Genomic DNA, 23608 nt, shown 5'->3' on the forward strand with positions numbered 1-23608 from the left:
GAAATTCAATCTAAAGTCCATTAATAAATAAGTTTGCTGTTTTCTTAGATATTTACTTTATTAAACAAATTGTATTTTTATTAAATAAAAACAGCTCTATTTCAAAGTTCTGAAGACAGCTATAACTCAAGGCATTCCAATTTAGAATATTAACACAAAATGCTCAAAGGCGGCAAAATCCATTTTTTAAAACACCTAGAAATCAAGCTAACTTGACACTAAACAACCTGCACACATAACTACATTCTAGTACTTAGCTCATTAAAGTAGGATTAAAATCATATATAACAGCCTATGGTTAGCAAACAAAAACCATTAAGAACTGTATTACTGAAAGTGCGTGAGGAAGTTAGGAAGCATGGTAATGCCACATCATCCAAACCAAGATAAACTTTTTTTTTAAGTCACAGAAGATATCAAGTGTACTGTACAGGATGTGTTAACTCCTCCTGGCACTATCCTTTATCACTATACCAGCCCTAACTTGTTGATGATTATGCATGCACTTTTTATAACAATCTCAAGTGTGCCAAGTAAACACAGCGCCTTCTGTGTAATTACTTCAGAAGGAAGAGGAGGGGACTCTGAAAAATCGCAGCACAGAGCCAAAGGATCAGCAGAGAGCCAGTATCTATTACTTCAAGGCCTGATACCAAAACCTTGGCTCAGAAAACAGATACATATTTAAACATTTTGTGTAAGTCTAAGAAAAGCACACTCTATAAATGTTTCAAATCGGCTTATCTTATGTTGCTCAACACAAAGACTCAAATTGAAAGAATAGCTTGTGTAATTCCTTCTTTTCAAAGAGGACTCAAGTCTATTTCCTGATTAATTAGGCCTGTCAGGCAGAATAGAGCATATCCTTCTCATCAACCTCTACCATTCCCCAGGCTTAATATTCCATTGACTGAATCTGTATTTATCCTCCTAATGGAAAACCATCCAGTGTTACTATCCAACTCAGTGCTTTCCAAGTACAGTCATGCTCCACATAACGCTTCAGTCAACGACAGACCACATATACAACAGTCGTCCCATAAGATTAATAATATGGCTTAGGTGTGTAGTAGGCTATACCATCTAGATCTGTGCAAGTACACTGCATGATGCTTGCACAACAACGAAATTGCCTAACAACGCATTTCATAGAACGTATTCCGTTGTTAAGTTACGCATGACTATACCTGGCCAGCCCCCTGGGTAAATGATGCAGCCTGCTTTCAGCATGTGTTGACCGGCAGGGACCCCCAACCACCACGGGGAAACTTTGAGGGCTGAGAGGAAATCTTGGCACATCTATAAGCCATCTGTGGCACACTGGTATGACCACAGCACATCAGTAAGCAAGAATTTAGTCAAACTCTTCTGATATTCAGAGTTAAAACTAGACACAGCCTTATAAACATTTTATGTACTTCTGATATGAAAGGCAATCATACAGAGAGAAAAACTGTACATAAAACTCTTTAAATACACACACACACACACACACAAATATTTCAACCAGTACCAGAATCTGAACCAAAAAAAACAAGTATTTGTATAGAGGTTAGAAACATAAATTCTCCATACACTTTTACTTCCCAATATTTTCACTCATATTCTAAGTACCTACTCAGTATTATCTAAGTTACTAAAATACAAAACCTTGAATACCATTTTTAAATTGTAAACATCACAGAAAATCAAGGAGTAGGGGCCGGCCCCGTGGCCGAGTGGTTAAGTTCTCGCGCTCTGCTGTGGCAGCCCAGGGTTTCTCCGGTTCGGATCCCGGGCCGGGACACGGCACCACTCATCAGGCCATGCTAAGGTGGCATCCCACATGCCACAACTAGAAGGACCCACAACTGAAAAATATACAACTATGTACTAGGGGGATTTGGGGGGAAAAGGCAGGAAAAAAAAAAAAAAGATTGGCAATAGTCGTTAGCTCAGGTGCCAATCTTTAAAAAAAAAAGATCAAGGCGCATACTCGAAGGGTAATTTACATAATGTCTATGCACTCTGAAATCTTTTGCAGGATTGCTGTGTACGTAAATTTTCCTGAGGAAAAGATCTATATAACTTCCATTAGATTCTTGAAGAAATATGCAATCCAAAGTTATCTTTTACTACTTTCACTGGAATACGCAACAAACAGAATTTTCCAAATTCTGATCTTCTATATATATCCCCTTCTTTAAATTGTCTATGTAACTGGCTTCTAAGGGAATCTGACCTTTGTTGGCCTCAGATTCCTTCTCTGTAAAAATGGGAATAGTGCTGTTGCCCTGTCTACTTAAGAATTGTTGACCACAAATTTGGCAACGTAGGAGAAAGTCCTCTAGACAATTAGAAATTTCTATCAAAATGTCAATATAATTTAATAACGCTTACCATTGATATTTTTATCCATGTTAGAATAGTCTATAAAGATATTTAAGATTTCAGACAGAACAAGTACTATTAAAAAAAAAAAAAAAAAAAACCTTTGTCTTAAAAGCACTGATACCCAGACTTTAGTTCTCTCATTCAGCTTGTGGATCTTTAAGACATGTAGGTTTATGTTAGAATGTATTTTACTTGAAAGAGCATAATACACTATAATTAGTGTTCGGGTGGTGAACATGATGTAATGTATCCAGAATTTGAAATATGATGTACATCCGAAAAAAATAAAAATTAAAAAAAAAAAGAAAGAGCATAACAGTAGTTATATGCACTTTTTGGTTAATAATGAGTACAGAGAAACTTTTGGATAAGAGAATTCCTAGTACCCACTGGAACGTCCCTAAAAATATTGCCCACCTGAAGTGATCTGTTCAGAGACTACTGTAAGAAAGTCACACCTTTGACAGAATGATCATAGCTTTTTTAAGAATAAATTCTTTTCAGAGTGAATTTCTAGAAGTGCAATAGAAAGAAAGCTAAGTAAAGAAATAAAACCAATTATCTCCTCCCTTGGTGAGGCTCTATATATGTTAATATTTCTCAAGTTATTCCCATAACCTAAGAATTACTCAATGGACTGTCCGTTTGGCCTTAAAGGACCCACATAATAAAGACGAGAGCCTTTGAAACAATCAAGTTTCTCACAGGCACCCAGCAGGTACTATGTCCCCTTTTCCTTTGTTTCTTTCAAACAAAATCTTACAAGATTTCTTGTAAATCTCACATTTATGATTTCAATATGTTTTGATCTACCGACTTTCCCTCTACCTGACTTTAAGGAAACTCGTTCTTTAAAAACATACCAGATTGCAAGCCCTTTCTAGATAAAGTCTATGTCTTTGTAACTCTGATTCCTCAGGCCTCAGTGATAAGGTAATACAAACATATTCTTAATTACAGGCAAATCATGATAATCAAAGAAAATTTTTTTGCATTGCTGAAAAAAATCAATCCATTTATAACATAAAGCACACAAGACTAAGCTTGTAAAGTTGCAGGACCCAAATGAAGAAAAACTTCCCTGAGAAACATAAAAGATTTTAATAAAAGGGAGAGACAAGCTATGCTCCTGGAAAGGAATACTCAATGCTATCAATATGCCAATCGCACCCCCCCATCCCAAGTAATTATACAGTTTTCATGTAATGCCAATCAAAATCCCAACACTGCAGAATTATATGGAGTGCTTATTAAACCTGAAGTGTTCTGGAATTTCTCTAAACCTAGGATTAAATCTCTGGGATTTAAATCCAGAAATCTGTTCAATAAGCACCCTAGATGAGGTTTAAGAACCCTTGCATTAGTCCTGCTATCTACTAATGATCGATCTGAAGGCTATTTAAAAAACCAGATATTCATCATGAACTACTATGATCACTTTTTGGGGTATTTTTTTCTCTCCCTCTTAGGAGAATGGCTAAAGGAGAATCACCTGAAAGCTTGCTAGTAATACAGAACCTTGGGCCCTACCCAGATGTACTAATCAGAAACTGTATTTTAATAAGCCCCCAGGTGAGTCACATACTTACTGGAGTTTGAGAAGCAGTGTGTTAAAGACTCCCCATAATTACAACGTTTAAAAAAATTCACACATCTAAAACCAACCAGCTCTTTAAGTAAAGAGACATCCATGTTCCTCTTGAACTTTCCTGCTCAATCACCAGTCCTAGGCCCCCTCATCACAACTCCCATTCATGAGACTGGAATGAAGTCTCTATCTTTTGACTTTCCTTTCCTTCCAGTCACCACACCTTTCCCCCTCCCTAATCCCCATTTTCTTTCCTACAGAAGAAATGTCAGATTTTACAATTTTTTTTTTTTGCAGACTGAAAAATACTATATATAAACTTAGTTCTCCACTAATACTACTTTTTTCTCACTTTCTTACATCTCAACACTCCTCCATTCATAAATCAAAAGCCTGGGTATTAGATGCCAATCAACTCTCGCCCACTTCACAACTTCCTTCTCAACAGAATATTGGACTTCAAAAGCATCAAATTTTAGCCAATTCTTACATTGCTGTTAAATTCGTCTTTTCTTCCCAAATTCAGCATTATGCTAACCTCTCCCTGGGACTCGTGGGCGTTACAACTATTAAGTACAAAAACCTACCGCTTCAATGTTTCCAAGTTCCCCTCAACAGCATCTTGTATTGTGCTACTTTACAACCCAACACCTGCATTCTCAGAGCGCTTTCAATGCTGCCTTCAGCCGGTGACCACGCTCACACATCTCACCCAAACGACAGTCAACTAACCATCAGATGGGGGTTCCTCCTATGTTCTTTTTTCACCAAAGTTTAATAAGGGGCTGTGCTAGCCTCTGGAACACATTGTAAGTAGGATACCATGTACGTGAGTTTATAGTCTATAGGAGGAAAAGACAAAAATGAGTTATTATGGCACATTGTGATGAACAATATGGGCAATATAACTGAAGCACAAACGGTAGTAATGAAATAATTATGTTTGGAATACCCTCAATCCAGCATTCTCTTTTCACTTAAGCAGCCCCTGAAATTCCATTGTTTTAGGAAGCCTTTCTTGATGAGAACGGACAATGTAAGCCAAGAATCTATTACACAAACAGCACTATGGACCTAACTCAAACTAAACATGCAACCACTTAATTCACATATCCTCCAACTCAGTGGCTTATTTATATATTCCCACTTACGATTACAGATAAATAGTAAGCAAGCATCCCATAACTTCATCTCTGGAAAAATTACCATTTTATTTTAACACATGTTCACTATTTTATTTTCAACCTCTATGAATGCTCAAGTTAAAAAATTCAGTAATTTGATCAGTTCCCAGCATGAAATGTATGTAATCCCCGATTTAGCAGTGGATTGTGTCCTGACAGCTTCTAAGTCTGCTCTTTGGCATTCAGAATATTTTCCCACAGAAACAATTCTCCACGTGATAACTAGGTTCTCCGGTCAACTTGCAGTCTAGTACTACTAGTACTGTGATATCTAACGTCTCTATAAAACACTTCTGTAGGAACATTCATTCAGCCAAGAGTGCATCTCAATACATCCCTAAGACCACAGGTTTTGCCCAGCCTAGCAAACTGTGAGAAAGGGATTCCCCGAGAGCCAAGCCACTAGCAGTGCCTGAGTAAATACAAGCAGCAACTCAGGCAAGTTGTCTACAAATTCTACAGAAATTTCTAACTATTCTTTGGTCATGTGTCCCTTTGAGAATACGATGAAAACCATAAGGCCTCTCTTAAGAAAAATGCACACAGATGTCTATAAACCCCTGGTGAACAATCCTAACAGCAAAGTGTAGGGTCCACACAATAAACCATACACTATGGACCAGTACTGTCCAATATGTGAGCCACATATGTAATTTTAAGTTTTCTAGCAGCTACATTCAAGTGGTAAAAACCAGTGAATTTTAATAATACATTCTATTTAACCCAACATATCCAAAATACTATTATTTCAAAATGTAATCAATATTATAAAAATATTAATAAGGTCTTTTAACATTCTTTTTTTCATATTAATGCTTTGAAATCCCATCTGTATTTTACATTTACGGTACCTCCAATTCAGACTAGCCACATTTCAAGTAGTAGCAGCCACATACGGCCAGTGGCTACTCTATCAGACAGTTTTGCTAGACTATACAGTGTACACCCAGCAATTCTCAAGCCCTTTGGGCTGAGGATCCCTTTATGGTCTTAAAAATTATTGAAGACCCCAGAGAACTTTTGTTTATGTGGATTATATAAATCCATATTTGTCACATTAGAAATTAAAACTAAAATTTTTTTAAAATCTGTATTAACTCATTTAAAATAATAATAAACATTACATGTCAATATAAATAACATTTTTACGAAAAAGAGCTGTACTTTTCAAAACAAAAATTTAGAAAGAATGGCAACGTTTTACATTTTTGCAAAGCTCTTTAATATTAGTCTTCGTAGAAGACTGCTGGATTCTCATATGTGCTTTTGCAGTAAATATCCTACGACATGTTGTTTGGATTGAATGAAGCATATGAAGGAAATCCAGCCTCACACATATACGGAGAGGAAAAGATGAAAGGCTATCTTCACAGTCTTTTCAGATAACTATGGATATTCTTCTCTCCTATTATAGCAAAACATGACAATTAGTAATCTCTTAAAGGTTAGTTACAATACGGTATCTAAAACCACATCACTAAATTTTTTGCACTGTTACATTAAAATTTAATGGTTGATCTTGTACATTGTATGTATTGTATTCATGCATTTGGAAAATATCAGTTCACAGAGTTAAAGAGATCTTCTATTACACAATTTTTTTAAAAATCACATTTGTTAATATTATCATCTATCTCCTCAAAAAAGCCTTTAAGCAATGGGAAACTGTCAAGTTCGCAATGGCAGATGCAAATTTTCCAAAATTCTAATTTTCTTTTGAAAGCTCAAATTCCATTATTAATAACACCTGTCAGTTGTTTTCCTTAAAGTGACAGGCTCACTTGAGAAAATGTCTGCCAAATACCCAAGTCTAAATGAATAACCATAGTTTGTCAGTCATTCTTTCAAATAAAAATGGTGTTCCATGAAAAAAAGCAACTAGTTCAGGACACGACTCAATCACCCATGTGCTTTTCCTCAATTACACCAACATACTTCATTAAGCTTTACATGTACTTCCCATTTCTTCACATATTAAAAAGATGTGTACTTACAAATGGCTAATAATAAGCACATGAAAAGATGTTCAACATCATTTATCTTTAGGAAAATGCAAATCAAAACTGCAATGATATACCACTTCGCCCTCATTAGGATGGCTACTATAAAATTTAAAGCAAAAACAAAAAACAGCAAGTGCTGGTGAGGACATGGACAAACTGCAACCCTTGTGCATTGCTGGGGGGAATTTAAAATAGTGCAGCCACTAGGGAAAACAGTGTGGCAGTTCTCAAAAAAAATTAAACATATATACCAGCAATTCCACTTCTGGGTACATACCAAAAAGAAATAAAAACAGGGACTTGAGCAGATATTTGTATACTCATATTCACAGCAGCATTATTCACAATAGCCAAAAAGTGGAAACACTTTTTGTCCAAATGCGTCCACTGATGGATGAGTAAACAAAATGTAATACATACACACAACCGAATATTACTCAGACTTAAAAAGGAAATTCTGACACATGCTACAACATGGATGAACCTTGAAGACATTATGCTAAGTGAAATAAGTCAGACAAAAGAGAATAAATATTGTATGATTCCACTTATGGGAGGTACTTAGAATAGTCAAATTCACAGAGACAGAAAGTGGAATAGTGGTTACCAGGAGCTGGGGAAATGGGGGAATGGGGAGTTAGTGGTTAATGGATACAGATTTTCAATTTGAGAAGATGAAAAAGTCCTGGAGATGGATGATGATGATGGCTACTTAATGTGAATGCAATAAACTCAAAAACGGTTAAACGGTAAATTTTATGTTACGTATATTTTACCACAATAAAAAAAAAAAAGACATGTACTCAAGGGCCAAGATTGATAGAAGACTTTTTATTGCTTCATTAAGGGCATTCTCAAGAGAAACTGGCTTTAAAAAAAAATGAGTGCACATGACAATGAAGAATACAATGACTACTAATAACAGTTTGGTGCCAACTGTCTTGATTTGCGTTAAGATACTAGCAATTTAACCACCACCAACATTGCTTTTGAACCATCAGTGCAAATGCCAATATGGTGTAAAAGGCAATTTTGTCTTAGTGGTATTATAAAATAATTCTGACCTGATAAATTCCCTCAAAGAGTCTTAGGGACCCCTCCACCTGGGGCCCACAAACCACACTTTGAGAACCATTACTGAAGCCTCTTCTTTCACAAAAGTCAATTAACGACAAAAGGGAAGAGACACAAAAGATCACAGAACAGTTTTATTTTTGTTTTTGTCTGTTTTATCTTTTAAGATGAGAAAAACAAACAGGTTTCTATGCTGAGCAGGAATCAGATACAGTAAGCACTAAGGAATAAGTAGAAAATAGAAGAAAAATCAGATAATTGATGGAGAAGGGAATGGGAGGGCCAAGATAATCAGGAGCACAGCCTCTGAAGTTGGAAGGAAAGGGGAGAGATATCAGAGGTAGACTGGGGGTACGCTTTGACTTATAAAAAAGCTCTCAGGCCTGGGGATGTAATGGACAGCACAGCGACTATAATTCATAATGCCGTATTGTATATTTGAAAGTTGCTAAGAGAGTACATCTTAAAAGTCACAAGAAAAAGAAGTGTAACTGTGTGGTAATAGATCTTAACTAGACTTATTGTGGTGATCATTTCACACTATATACAGATATGGAATCATTATGTTATACACCCGAAACTAATATAATTTTATATGTCAATTATAGCTCAATTTAATAAAAGCTCTCTCAACACAGAAATAAACCCACACATCTATGGACACCTACTTTTCAACAAAGGAGCCAAGAACCTACAACGGAAAAAGGAAAATCTGTTCAACAAATGGTGCTGGGCAACGCGGACAGCCACATGCAAAAGAATGAATGTAGACTATTATCGTACAACAAACACAAAAATTAACTCAAAATGGATTAAAGACTTGAATGTAAGGCGTGAAACCATAAAACTCCTAGAAGAAAACAAGACAATACACCCTTTGTCATCATTCTCAGCAGTATCTTTTTTTAATACGTCTCCTCAGACAAGGGAAACAAAAGAAAAATAAACAAATGAGATTCAAACAAACTAAAAAGTCTCTGGACAGCAAAGGAAACCATCACCAAAGCATAAAGACTTTCTCCCAAACTTACCAAATGGCAGAAGATATTTGCAAATCATAGATTCAATAAGGGGTTAATGGCAAAAATACATAAATAACTCACACAACTCAACAATAACAAACAAAAACAACCTGATTAAAAAATGGGCAGCGGCATGGTGATTAAGTTCACGCACTCCGATTTGGAGGCCCAGGGTTCGCAGGTTCGGATTCCAGGCACAGACCTATGCACTGCTCATCAAGCTGTTCTGTGGCAGTGTCCCACATACACAAAGGAGGAAGACTGGCACAGATGTTAGCTCAGGGCCAATCTTCCTCACCAAAAAAAAAAATGAGCAGAGGATCTGAACACACGTCTTTGCCAAGAAGATATACAGATGGCCAACAGGCACATGAAAAGGTGTTCAACATCACTAACTATTAGGGAAATGCAAATCAAAACCACAATGAGATATCACCTTACACCTGTCAGAATGGCTATAATTAACAAGACAAGAAATAACGAGCTTTGGCAAGGATATGGCGAAAAGGGAACCCTCATACACTGCTAGTGGGGATATAAACTGGTGCAGCCATTATGGAAAACAGTTTGGAGATTCCTCAAAGAATTAAGAATAGCACTACCATAAGATCCAGCTATTCCACTTCTGGATATCTATCCAAAGAACACAAAAAGACTAATTCAAAAAGATATATGCACCCTTATGTTCACTGCAGCATTATTCACAATAGCCAAGACTTAGAAAAAACCTAAGTGCCCATCAACAGATGAATGGATAAAGAAGAGGTGGTAAATATATACAATGGAATACTACTCAGCCATAAAAAAAGATGAAATCTTGCCATTTGCAACAACATGGATGGACCTTGAGGGTATAATGCTAAGCGAAATAAGTCAGATGAAGAAAGACAAATACCATATGATTTCACTCATATGTGGAAGATAAACAAACAAGCACATAGATACAGAGAACAGACTGGTGGTTACCAGAGGGGAAGGGGGTGGGAGGAGGGGAAAAGGAGTGAGGTGGCACATGTGTATGGTGATGGATTGCAACTAGACTGTTGGTGGTGAACATGATGCAGTATATAAAGAAGTCAAAATATATGTAATGTCATAAACATTTTATGTAATGTCATAAACCAATGTTACCTCAATAAAAATAAATAAATAAGCTCTTTCTACTTAAAAAAAATAGACACTAGATAAACGCTTCTTGATAATGGTGATAATTCCACAGTTTAATATTAACAAATTTTCTTTTAATATTTTAAATCATAGATTAAGCACCATTCTAACTTTTCGCTTGCATGTGTGTAAAATATGCCACATTTGTGACAAAAGTAATGTCATGTCCTTTTTAAGAAAATTGTTTTATGAGGCCATAGGAATTTATTTGACTGCCTCTGCTCAGAAGTTTAATGCTCCAGGTCTAAGTCACATGCACTTGTACTATAATCTAATAAAATAAAAATCTGAAAGAATCTGGTTGCTTTTTATTTTGAATAAATGTAGCACAAATTTGTTAAACAAAATGCAAAAAAGGATTTGATATTACAGCTGATCGGACTCCAAGCCTTCAAGTTCCCACAACCTTGAATTAGCAACAAAAGGAAGCAGGGGATAAGAATTCAGCTATTTCTCCTCTTTTCACTTTCATCACTCCCTAGGGGAGGTCCTAGATATTGCTATGCCAAATCCAACTGAAGCAGCTAAAGTAATGCGATTTTATGCTACCTACTTTACAGTTCACAAACACGTTATTTCATTCAGGACTGAACCTCTCTAAACTGAGACAACAGACTATTTGGGGGAAGCTGCAATATTAAACTTTTAAATATTCATCTTAAACAACTGCAGCTCACGGTTTGATGGCCCGAGGAAAAAGCAAAGTGGGAAAACTTTAACTCAAAGATTTGGAGGATTACCTCTTTCCACCTCAGATTCCTCAGGTACCCATTAATACCCCAGCTGCCTCAGAATATTCAAAATCCCCTAGTCCCTTAAGTCTGCTCAAAGTCCCCACTCCAATCAAAGGCCAATGCCTACATGTGTACAGGAGCCAATTGAGGAGGCCACGTGTAGTGGAAAGGGTGCTAGATTAAACTCAAGAGACCTCAATTCTGCCCTCCACAACCAACACCAACAGTGTGACTTTGGGTTCATCCCTGGCTCAACTTTCTCATCATTAAATAAAGGAATTAAAATTGGATAACTGCGACAATTATGGAAGATTTGATGGCACACAGCATTTTAAAAGCAAGGGTGTTAGTCCAACAACACCAACTCCACAGTTAATATCATATTTAGGATGTTTTCTGAAGGAAGATGAGGGGGCTTACCTTGAATTCAGATTCTTGTACACCACCACCCCCATCCTTGAATATAGTCTTCCAAAAAGCAAAAATGAATAGACTTGACCTCACAATATCCATAATGGCCCTCCACAACTTTTTAAAATACATATAGCCTTTATTAAGACAGACAACTGCTACTCTAAGGTGACAACAAATTTGATTCTTGAATCTTTAAGCAGGAGTTTCTCAAGCTAGAAATTTATGAAACACTAAATTAGTTACATGCAACTTTGAGCACTTATAGATTCATACAGCACCTTGCAAACTCACTTCCAACATTCCTTATGAACAGGGTATTATCGGCAAAGTGCCATACAAAAACATTTTTTTTTTAATCCATAGATTTGAAACATTTCTTAAGTTCCCACTTCAGTGAGCTGAAAAACAGAAAATCCTTAACACCTAGCCTCACTGGGTTTTAAAAGTACATAACTATCAATTTGGATTGAGATCCTTAGAATTTCTCCTTTGGGTTATACAAACAATATTTTGCTAAAAGATGAAAAATTAACAAAGATTTAACAATCTGGTTAACTCTTCACTAGGATTTAAACTCGGTTAGTTGGTAAACCAAAAAAAACTCTTTAGATCTCCATGACTGAGTATAACACCAGTTAACTATCTTACAAACTTCTGTTACTGATCACAGAAGAGACCATTAAAAGCCTATACACAGCTGAGCATAGACACTTCCTACTTCTGGAAAATTACTCAAAACACATGTCCTACTGATCATGAGTCAGTAGCATTATTTTTTTGTATACAAAGAATAGACCACTAACATTCAGTAGGAGACATTCTGTTACGCAGGCCAGAGGATGAAAAAGTGGGTCATGGCCAGTGATGCATAACCCCACTCCCTAGAAAAATAGTCCTGACAACATTCATTAAGTAAAATATTTTACTGTACTATGTGTAAGTCATTTTAGTACTAATATCTGTGGTTCCAAAATGAATAGTAAAATTTAAACTAACCACTAACAATCTCATTCAAAAGAGAATACTTAAGAGTGTAAAAAGCTCCAGCCAGCCCTAACAATGACCCAGCCACAAAAAATTAAGGAAAATAAGTAAACAGAGCAATTAGGCAGGGGAAGTGCTGTGCTGGAAACCTCTCTTCCAGGAAACCAAAGAAAGAAGAGAAGAATGTTGAGGGTGATAATGATCAGTTATTAACAAAACTGCATAAAGACTCACTGTGCTACCCTCTGATCTGCTATGCTAGGCTTATAAATTTCCTGATCCAAAAGAAAATTCAGTGTCTCTCTAACCTGGAAAATGAGCACCTCCAATATCACACAGACTAGTTAGAGTGGTCTCCCAAAGTAATGATCATGTGTTTCCTTCCCCCAGAGCATTAAGGAGATAAGATCCCCTTCTTCCTAATCTCTCATTCTCTTAGATACCGGTTATCCTATTAAGCCTTGGTATCGTCAGCCACTCAAGAGAAAGCCATAGCCAGTCAACCATTTCCAATATTGTTACTTAAGATTAGGTACTCAAAGCACATACTTTAGGCCTGTTCAGCTTGTTTTCTCTGTCCCACGGTAGTGGCTTTCTTTAAAGATGACCTGGGTCAAGGGAACTCAGGCTAGAACATTTTTGAGAGTCATACCTAATAAGAAGAGCAATGCAGTACCCACAAAACAAAGATGTACTATTTGTGTAATCACAACAGAAATGAAACAGGCTAGAAATCCAAAAATAAATTTGGTAGTATTTTTTTCATCCATTTAGATAATGCTGCACCTACATTATCATCAAATGTCTCTTTCTACTTAGTTTTTATAAAGGGACATAACTGGAAGAACAGGCCCAACCTGCTCCCAAATATCAACTGAACAATCGGATTTGTCAAATATGGTTGCCATCCAATTGTTTTACGGTAACTTTTTCCAAACTAGAGATGACAGCACTGGAAACAAAAAGTAACTAATTTTCACACATATCATGGGTAAACTTTCTAACATTCACTCAGAGAAAGTACTGCCATAACCCTTCCTCATAAATTCTTTCCAAATAAAAACTTGAAAAGCAAGAACATTCATTTCCAGATACCCTCCAAAATACATATATTATAAATGAGTCACTTGGAGAATACAAATTAGTAAAATGACAGAAGAAGCAATTAAGGTGGCATATCCTTTGAAACTAAATAGTACTCTGAAATGCCACACAAGTTTATTTGAGCACCCATGCCCTTATCTCAAGGGTTACCACAAAAGGCAACTTCTTATAAAAGACTTTTTTTCCCAGTGAGTAAGAAATAATTTTATACTGTGGGATAAAAAATAAATTGCTAACCTATACTGAAGCTTGCCAAAGCACACAAATGCATAATGACCAAATACAATCCTTCCCTTACGGTCTCAATCCTAAGACTGCTCATCGTTATCCCTCCTTTCCCAGGCCCCTCTCTTATCGGAAAGAGCGATCAGTTATACAGACAGAATCAGAGAAAGCTAAAACGGAAAAAGATGTTACAGGTCCATCTTCATCTACTTCATTTTTTTCTTGAGGAAACTGAGGTCAAAATGTCACGATGCAAGTTAGTGGCATAACTGTGATTAGCAACTGGCCCAACTCCAAGTTTTGCCTTTTTCTTTTTTTTAGTAATTATCTCCAAGAAGGCACTATTCCAAAGATTTAATAAAATGTTAAAATGGGCAAACTAGGGGCCAGCCCCGTGGCCAAGTGGTTAAGATCGCCCACTCTGCTTCAGTGGCCCAGGGTTTCACCGGTTCAAATCCTGGGCGCGGACATGGCACCGCTCATCAGACCACACTGAGGGGGCGTCCCACACGGCACAACCAGAGACACTCACAACTAGAATCTACAACTGAGTACTGGGGGGCTTTGGAGAGAAGAAGGAAAAAAAAAAGAAGATTGGCAACAGCTGTTAGCTCAGGTGCCAATCTTTAAAAAAAATGGCAAACTAGTAGCAACAATTTCGTATTTCAAAATAATATCCATAGCAAAATGCCTCTCTAAAGGCTACATCCCAAACTAAGGCCTTAATGTAGTTGGAATTCTACAAGACTAGGACAAACCAAAAATTCCAAAAAACAAAGTCTCTCTGTGGAAAGGCCGACAACCACTTTCCTGCAGAGAGACTTGAAACTGTTAGCAGAAATGTGCTGACTGATTTCATCCGTAAAGATGAAACACAGACAGAAAATCTCCAAATTAACTAAGTGCCCAACTATTTAAACCAGTTCAGGCATTAACCACTCAACTTTCCAACTCAGTTCCCTAAAAATAGTAAGCTTGTGGGTAGATGAACAGTTCACCAAATGGATGCAGGATAAATCCAAGGAATAAGCAGTCTCAACCTCTTGCAGATGAAGCTTTGCACAGCTTTGAAACTGCCATTCAGGACTCAGTTTCAGAATTCCAAGTCAAGGCTTTAATCATTTTGATAGCTACCAAATGTGTTCTAATAAATGTTTATGTTCTACTTCAAGTTTTGACAAAAACAAAAATGGGAGAGACGAGGTGAAAAAAAACAAGATAATGTACAAGGCTAGTAAAGAACACTAAAGAAAATGCAGAATCAATGTAAAGATGAACATCAATTCTACCTTCCAGTATGTTCCTTAACATTAACAACATCAAGGACCTTTCCTATTTTTCCCTCCTGTGGACCCAATGATGGAAAGATACTAATAATATTAATTTATTTCCATTATTTTTAAAATAATCAAAGACAACCTTTCTGATCTGCCCAGAATGAGAATATCAGTATTAACCACACAAAGTTGACCCAGCTAAAAGCAAAAATATAACATGTTAGTGCAATTTAGCACCTTTATTGGAGATAAATGTATAATTTCCACGATATTTCTTGAAATATTGAAAACTGGGAATTCTTTTAGTGTTCATATCTTGTTCTTGAATAAAACTGCCACCTCTACAGAAAATATATCAGAGAACAATCAAAATTGCATCCTAGGAGCTACCCCTACAGTGATGACATTACCAACCCAAAAGAGGAGCACCTGTTAACAAGATTCTATGTAATGTCCTTTGCTGCAAATTACTTTCATTTTATTGTGAAAGCATATGCTGCTATCAAGGTCAAAATCCTATACAGCTAATTGAAACTTAAAAATCACATACGGCTGAATGCCATATAACAACTATCTAATTAAAATGATTCAAAATTTTTACAAACATAAATGCGATACTTAGTCCAGGATAAATGTAATACCTAATGTAAAAGCAAGTTACCACTATTCCAGAATCAGATCTCACTGAAAGCTTATAACCAAATCTAAACTTAAAACTGACCCATATTTATCGAGAGATTTGTCTTGTACTGTTAGGTATTGTCACATATTATCTTGTTAATATCACATTATCTGTTAATCTTCATAATAGATGTTAACCCCATGTTATAGAAAAGGAAACAGTGTTTTCTGAGAATTAAACTCAACAACAACAAAAATGCTGGACAGGAACAGAGATAAATAATACCCTGCCCTCAGAAAGCTCACCATCCAAAAAGCCTGTCAAAATCTACTGTAGAATATAAAGCAATTTCATAATTGCATGTGACAACACTTCTTTGAACTCAGCCACCTTTACTAAATAAAGAAAACTATGTCAATAAAGAAAGATGTATAAGGAGCATCCAGGAGTTTCTTTCTTTGCTGTTTCAAGGAGACTAAAATTGAAATGACATTTTGCATTAAAGAACCTTTGTCCTCAAACTTCGTCTTCACCAAAGTAGAAAATTCAGGGTCCTGTGGCCTAGGGGGAAGACCCTTGATGGGACAAGAACTGAAGAACCCTCCATTGGTGCTTTTCAATTTGCAAATTAGGTCTTAAGTTCTATTGAAGAACTCCATCTGGTTTAAAAAAAAAAAAAGTCAAAATCGCTTCCTTTGAAAAGTATTTGAATGTCTCTGATATAGCGGGGCAATCTGTGTCACACAAAAGCAGTTAATACAGAGTCCTCCTAGCCTCAAGAATTTTACTATCTGCTAGGGGAGATGAGTCAGGAGCAATAATAACCACCTTAGTGTTTCCAAGCGCTTACATCTCAAGACAAAAGATTAAATGTGATAAGGAGGGAAAAAAGCAAATAGCTATAATGTCCACAGGAAGAAGGGAGTGATCATAACCAGCAGGCAGGGAGCTAGGATTACTGAGGCAAAAGGCAAATACCAGATTCAGTCACAGAACAACAGGGAGTGGAGCACGTTGTGGCTGGAGCAGAGTATTATTAGGAAATAACCAGAGCTAAGATTTAAAAGGTAGGTTAAGGACTGAGCATGTATAATCATGAGCACCTGGCCAAAAAATGTGATCAAGTAAGATGGCTTCTGGGCAACACAACTGTTCATTCCCTCTCCTTCACTCTCGAGTTTCAAGGCATCAGATTCTCCTTGTATTCTCATAAGTCTCTGGCAGCAACTTTTTAATCTTTGCCTACTGTAAATCAGTGGTTCTCAAGGTATGGTTCCTGGACCAACACCATCAGCATCAGCGAGCAAGTTGATAGAAACGTAAATTATGGGCCCCTCCTAGACATACAGAATCAAACTGTGGGGGTCAGACTCAGCAATTTGTGGTTTACCAAGCCCTCCAAATGATTCCGATGAACGCTAATGTTTAAGACCAGGAGTTCTTCAGTGAGAGCCTTCCCCTTCTCATTCTACACTCTTTCCCCACATCCATGCTCTCCTAGGGCCTAAATAACAGCCAAATGCTTACTAATCAGAAATACCTGTCTCTAAGCCCAGCCACCTTTGCTGAGTACCAGACCATGTACTCAACTTCTCATCTGACATTCATTTCCTCAGATATCTCAACTAAACATGTCTGGAACTACTGGACATCCTCCCAGCCCCTCTGAAAAACTCTGTTCCTTCTCTACGCTTCTCCTCTCAGCAAATGGTACCTCCATCCAAGAGTTGCATACAACACTCCCCCCGCATCCAATCTACCACCAGGTCTTCCCATTCAAGCATTATAACATTAGTCTCCATCCGACTGCCATCATCTTAAGTAATCATTCAATTTATACACCTCCCAATCAGTCTCTATATAGCAATCACAACGATCTTGTGAAAATACAAATCAGAGTGTGTCACTGCCCAAATTTAACACCTTCAGTAGCTTCCCATTGCGTTTTCAGACAAAATCTAACACCCTCAATGTGGTATACAAAGATCTGGATCCTGGTCATGTCTCCAAAATTATCTTGGGTCCTTAGTCCATGTGATTTTTTCACTACTGTCCACAGCTCTAGGCATATTTCAGTTCCTGAAACTCTTTCCCACATACAGACTTCTCTCTTCATGACATACTCCACACCACCCCCACCTTCTCACTTCTGCCTTTACCTAACTTTTCTCATACTTCAGATTACTGGTAAAATATCAAAAAAGGCCTTCCTTGATCCTCCAGTATAAACTGAATCAGTTATTCTCTCAGAAAACCCTGTGCTTTCTTCTCATGACAATTATCAAAACTGTAAACTACATTAACTTGATGATTTTTGCTTGTTTAACATTTATCTTCCATACTAGACTTTAGTTCCATAAGATCAGAGAAAGATCCGCTTTGTTCTCCACTGCATAAACAGCACCTAGTACAGAGCCTGGCACACAAAAGGCATTTAATAAATAGTTACGGAGTAGTAACAGTTGTCGATATTTTTTGTTAAACCCTCCCCCTTCTTCTGCTCTCTGTCCTCTCTCAGAGACTTTAACTCACAAGTTATTGGGTAGCCACAGATGATTTTCTGCCAATGAAACAGCATGCTTAAGTCCTTCATTTTCCGATTGATTTATATTGCAAAATCAGATTTATTTTACTATCTTCCTGTAAAATTAACAATGAGAATTGGTTAACTCTTAGCCTAAATCCACTCACCCCAATCCAAGCAGTAAACTCTGAGAGAACTACTGAGCTTCTTTTACAGACCTCTGTAGTAAATTCCTGACCTCCAACTACTGACAGTGCCAATAACCCCCATGCCATGTCAGAAAGTCTTACCTACCCATCATTCAACATGCCATTTCTATCCAGTCCCCAAAATCTCATGATTAGATTATCTCAACACGTTATGAATGGTGTCCCAGTCTCTATGCTCCCCATTTAAGTCCACTTTGTATCAAGGACATTTAGAAAAAAAAGTCCCCTACTTGAGAACCAACTTCTTCCCATTATCAATCAATATGAAATTCCTCTGACTAGCACTAAAGAAAGGCCTATGGAGACATGATCAAAAAGCCAATCCTATGTTTTAATAAAAACATAGAAAGTTACATAGAATTATATGTGCTTGACAATTTGACACTGTTTCAAGCTAAAATTTGCATATGGCTCTACCTGATTTCTACAGCCCAAAGTTGGACTTGGTTAGGATGCACTTCTGAAACTAAATTGTTTTCAAGAAAAACCATGGAGCCGGCCCTGTGGCCAAGTAGTTAAAGTTCCGAGTGCTCTGCTTCAGCGGCCCAGGTTCATGGGTTCAGATCCCAGGTGCGGTCCAACTCCACTCATCAGCCACGCTGTGGAGGCAGCCTACATACAAAATAGGGGAAGATTGGCACAGATGTTAGCTCAGGGCACATCTTCCTCAAGACAAAAAAAAAAAAAGAGGAATATTGGCAACAGATGTTAGCTCAGGGCAAATCTTCCTCACCAAAAAAATAAAGAAAGAAAAGAAAAACCATGAAAATGTCCCACTATGACGTCAGCCCCTAAACTCTGAGCAGGAACTCAAAAGGTGCAAGTTGTCAGCATTTTCAAACACATATAACTAGAAAAAATTATGATACAAAGCATATATTATTTCAGAGAGGACACTACTCCCAACAGTTTCGTTATAACACACAACGTAAGTATACCCCTGGGATTCTATTTTTTAACTAAATATATATAGTATATAAATATGTATGTGCATGTATATATAAACATACACATATGGATACATACATATATATATATTTTTTTGATCCTCATTATTTGAGGATTCCATATTTGTAAACTCACCTACTTGCTAAAATTTATTTGTATCTGCAAAATCAATACAATACCCCAAAATCAATACAGTGGCACTTTCAAGGTCATTTGCAGACATGCGCCTAACGGGGTAAATTTTGAGTAGGCTAGCTGGTGTCAACAAGGGGACGTTCCGCCTTCTTGTTTCAGCTCTCACACTGTAAACAAGCACCTTTTTCAAGGTCTATTTAGTGTCATGTTTTTCTCACTTTTGTGCTTCTTACTGGTGATTTCGTTGTTTAAAATGTCCCCCAAAACATAGTGCCAAAGTGTTGTCTAGTGTTGCTAAGCACAAGAAGGCTGTGGAGTCCCTTACAAAGAAAATACACGTCTTAGACAAGCTTTGTTTAGGCATGAGTTATCGTGCTGTTGACCATCAGTTCAATGTTAATGAGTCAACAATATATATTAAATAAGGTATCTGTAAACAGAAACACAGACACATAAAACAAGGTTATGTACTGATTGCCACATTGTTACCAAATTATTGTGACCAGAGGCTTTGTAGTACCCAAATCCTGTATTTCCCTTAGGAGCAATGGTTCAGTATTCACTAATTCACTGTTCACAGTGACTTCACAGAACAGAACTACCGTGAATAATGAGAATCAAATATACATATATACGGGGTGGGGGGGGGGAGAGCGCACCAGATTTACTGAAGACTCAAAGATACTGCAGAGGTCATTCTGAGCAAGCTGCCTGTGTTTGCAGGAGCACAGCAAAAACGCCTCAGGGCACAGCATCTATAGGGTCTTGGCCCTGTTTAAAAAACACTGACCAAAAGCAAAAAATGTAAACTCTCCCAGGTTTGTTTTTTGGTCTGTCTTTGCTTCTACCCCTTTTCGCACTAATGGTTTACCTCTCCCCAGTTCAGGTACTCTAAACTCCAATGCCTTTGCACAAGCACTTGCCCTAATCTTATAACTGGGCAAATTTATCTGTCAATTATTGAATGTGAATCATACTTGTGCTTAAACATCTTATCTAAATTGTGGCACTACTTATTTAGAAAGGAGAGAGGACAAAGCATCTGAAATAAGAATTGTCAGGATCAAAAAGTAAACTGAGGATAGACAATTTCAGTTGTCTGTGTGAAGAGAAATACACAATGGAAGAAAACCTAGGCCTTCGCCTCCCCTCCAGAGATAGATAATTTTTTAAAGAGAATTTTTGGAAGAGAAATGATAAATCTATGGCAAAAGTCAGTGGAACACTCTAACAGTGACATTAGTGCTTGAAAAAAAATTATTTTTTTGCAGTTGAGAGAGCACTCCCCATTTTAAATTCACTTTTATTTTCATTTTCCAAAATTACTTATTTTTTATTGAAAATTACTTGATTAGGGTGATGACAGAATATGCTTAGAGCCGTGATAGAAGCTACAAATCCAAAGTCTATGTCTTCTTTCTATTAAATAAAAGACCCATCTGGGATTTTGTGAAATTAAGTGAGCGTTAATACTACTCAAGCCACACTTCAATCAGTTACTACAACTCAAAGACAGAAGTACAGCATGTGAGTTAATAGCTATGTCTTCTTAAAACCTACAACGGAACCTAAACCAACCCGTGAAATTCATATATAATAAAGAGCTCGGAAATTCTACAGCATAGTAAATCTGTCTATCAAGACCAATCACCATACATTCATTCTTTTCAGAAGCTAGGGATCCTCCTCTCATCTCTCCAAGGTTAGGCTAGGCTCATTATTAGGAGCAATGGCTTGCAAAACAATGACATCCATCCCTGAATAATTCAAGATCTCTTTCTCTTTAGATAATTTTATCGACAAAAACCTTTAGATTTTTCTCTTGCATTAATTTGCTTTTCTTTGCAGCACTTCAAAAAACAAGTGGAATCTCAGTCTACTGTCTTCAAACCACAATGCCTGACTTTCAGAGAACCAAAACCACTCTCTTCGATTTCTTTTCTGTTACCCTTGGAACTTAAGAGAACCATTTATCAACAAATTACTTCTTATGAATTTTAAAAAGTATTTACTTTGTAATATCATTCTGCAATCAAACACTCAAAGGTCAATGAAGCATGCAATAAACAAGAGACAGTATTTCTACAAGCCAGTTGTACCAAAAATACAAAACTAAAGTGTAGGATCTTTTCTTTTAATGGAGTAAACTTTTTGTACGCAAACTTGCAACTGCTGACATAGCCTCGTAAAGATAATGAAGGGCCGAACACAAAACTTTGCAAGTGAAAGTTAACCTGCTTTAACACCACCTTTTAAAGTACTACCAGAGACGTACTGAAAGAGTATGAATAGCACCTTGTCTGATAAAGAAGATTCTAAACAACAAAGATAAATGGACTTCAAGTTTACCCCAAAGCAACATTCTAACTGAATTTGGGGCAAAGTACCATCTCCAACACACGCACACACAGAAATACATTGTTTGTCAACTGATGACCGAGCAGGAGCAAACGCAGGCTCGACACCAGGGGCTGCAGGGTCCCGTGCCCTGCGGCGCGGGTGCAGACTCGGAGGAAGAGGCCAACGCATGACACCCGCCTGAGCCACAGCTGGCAGGGCAGAGCCTCAATCTTGCTCGATCTGACCCTCTCATGAGTCACTGGCCCAATCAGGGCACCACATCACTCGCTAGGACGTTTTCTATTTATTTCCTCGACTCGGGAAGGACTGAAAATGACTTAAACTCGCAATGAGACAACTGTGCAGGGGTCGGAGCTGCCAGCGGCGAGAAAAGCCGGCTTAAGAAGGAAAGCCCGAGCTACTCTCTAAGAGTCCCCGCGGGCCCCGCAGACGAGGGCAGAAGGGGAGAAGAGGAAGCCGAGAAGGCGAGGAGAAGCGGGCGAGGACCGGGAGAAGCCAGCGCCACACCCCAGCCCTCCCTCACCTGCCTGCCCGAGCCTCCCCGGGCGCCCGTACCTTCGGCCAGCGTCTCCTCCAGGGTGACCTGGTAGCGGCCGACCGCGAACACCCGGACCCCTAGAGACGAGCTCCCGGAGCCACAGCCGGCCCCCGGCCCGGCCCCGCCACCCGCCGCTCCGCCGCCGCCGCCGCCCTCCGACTTGGGCATTCGAGAGAACTTCTTCATGGTCCCGCCGGCGCGCTGGAGGGCGCGGGGCGCGCGCAAGGGCGAGCGAGAGGACGAGCGCCCGGGGCGGCGCGCGGCGGGGCGTCCGCGAGGGGTCGCCGCCCCTCGGCCCGCGGAGCGTCCGTGCGCGCTGCGGCCCGCCGAGCCTCACATTCCGCGCGCGCTAAGCGCACGGCCCCAGCCCCGCCGCCCGCTCCGCGGCTCCGCTGCAGCTGCCCGGCTCCCGCAGAGGGCGGCGGGGAGGGCGGGGACTGGGCGGGGCGGGGCGCGAGGGGGCGGGCCCGGGCGCGGGGGCGCCGCCACCGCCGGCTCCAGTGCCCCGGGTGCCCTCGCCGCCTCGCTAAGCGCCGGGGGCGCGAGCCCGGGAGGAGGGCACGAGGGAGGGAGCTAGGAAAGGGGGCGGAACGGCCGGCCCCCCGGGGAGTGGGCTGGACCTCTCGGGCCGCACTCCCTCCCGATCGCAGCCCGCGGCGCCGCAGCCGCCAGACTCGGACCCGCGCCGCCCGCCACTCGCGGCCGTTGGCGGCGCGGCGCCGCTGCCAGCTGCTCCCTGAGGCCCGGCGCCCCGCGCAGGCGCGCTGCCCCCGCCGCCGGAAGTGACGGGTCCGGCTCTTGTCACGTGGAGGGGGGACGGGCGAGGTGATTGTGGGGGTTGGGGATGAGGGGAAGGTCTGGGGTCCCGGGTCTGGGGACCCAGCAGGAGGGTTCAGGCCAGGCCTATGGGGCCCTGGCTTCCAGCAGGGAGGTGGCCGGGGGACCGGCTCCCGCGCTGCCCCGCGGCGGGGTCTGTCATCTTGGCTAAGAGTTGGTATGTCACTCTGGAGGCTTAAAAATGCCGCCAACTTTACCCCCGCTGAGGAGCTTCTCGCTGCATTTCTAACCCGGTTTTCCAGACCTTCTGCTCCCGTGAGAACCTTCTTCCGCTCGCCCACCCTG

At 39.3% G+C, this 23608-nt stretch overlaps 1 protein-coding gene across 4 annotated transcripts in view; it reads right to left on the reverse strand.

Annotated features, from left to right (window-relative positions):
* BMP2K (BMP2 inducible kinase) overlaps positions 1–22877 on the reverse strand; it is a 121680-nt gene extending 98803 nt beyond the window's left edge. Inside the window, exon 1 of one of the 4 annotated variants that reach the window (XM_044766204.2) lies at positions 22504–22877. In XM_044766204.2, coding sequence (XP_044622139.2) covers positions 22504–22672 — 169 coding nt within the window. In that variant the 5' untranslated portion in view covers positions 22673–22877. Of the gene's footprint in view, positions 1–18303; positions 18393–18921; positions 18945–22503 lie in introns of those variants that run through there. The other 3 variants (XM_044766206.2, XM_070505573.1, XM_044766205.2) reach the window with 3 other exon arrangements.
* Positions 22878–23608: the final 731 nt, after the last annotated feature.

The sequence above is a fragment of the Equus asinus genome, chromosome 3 (assembly GCF_041296235.1).
Source record: "Equus asinus isolate D_3611 breed Donkey chromosome 3, EquAss-T2T_v2, whole genome shotgun sequence".
NCBI classification, from domain to species: domain Eukaryota; kingdom Metazoa; phylum Chordata; class Mammalia; order Perissodactyla; family Equidae; genus Equus; species Equus asinus.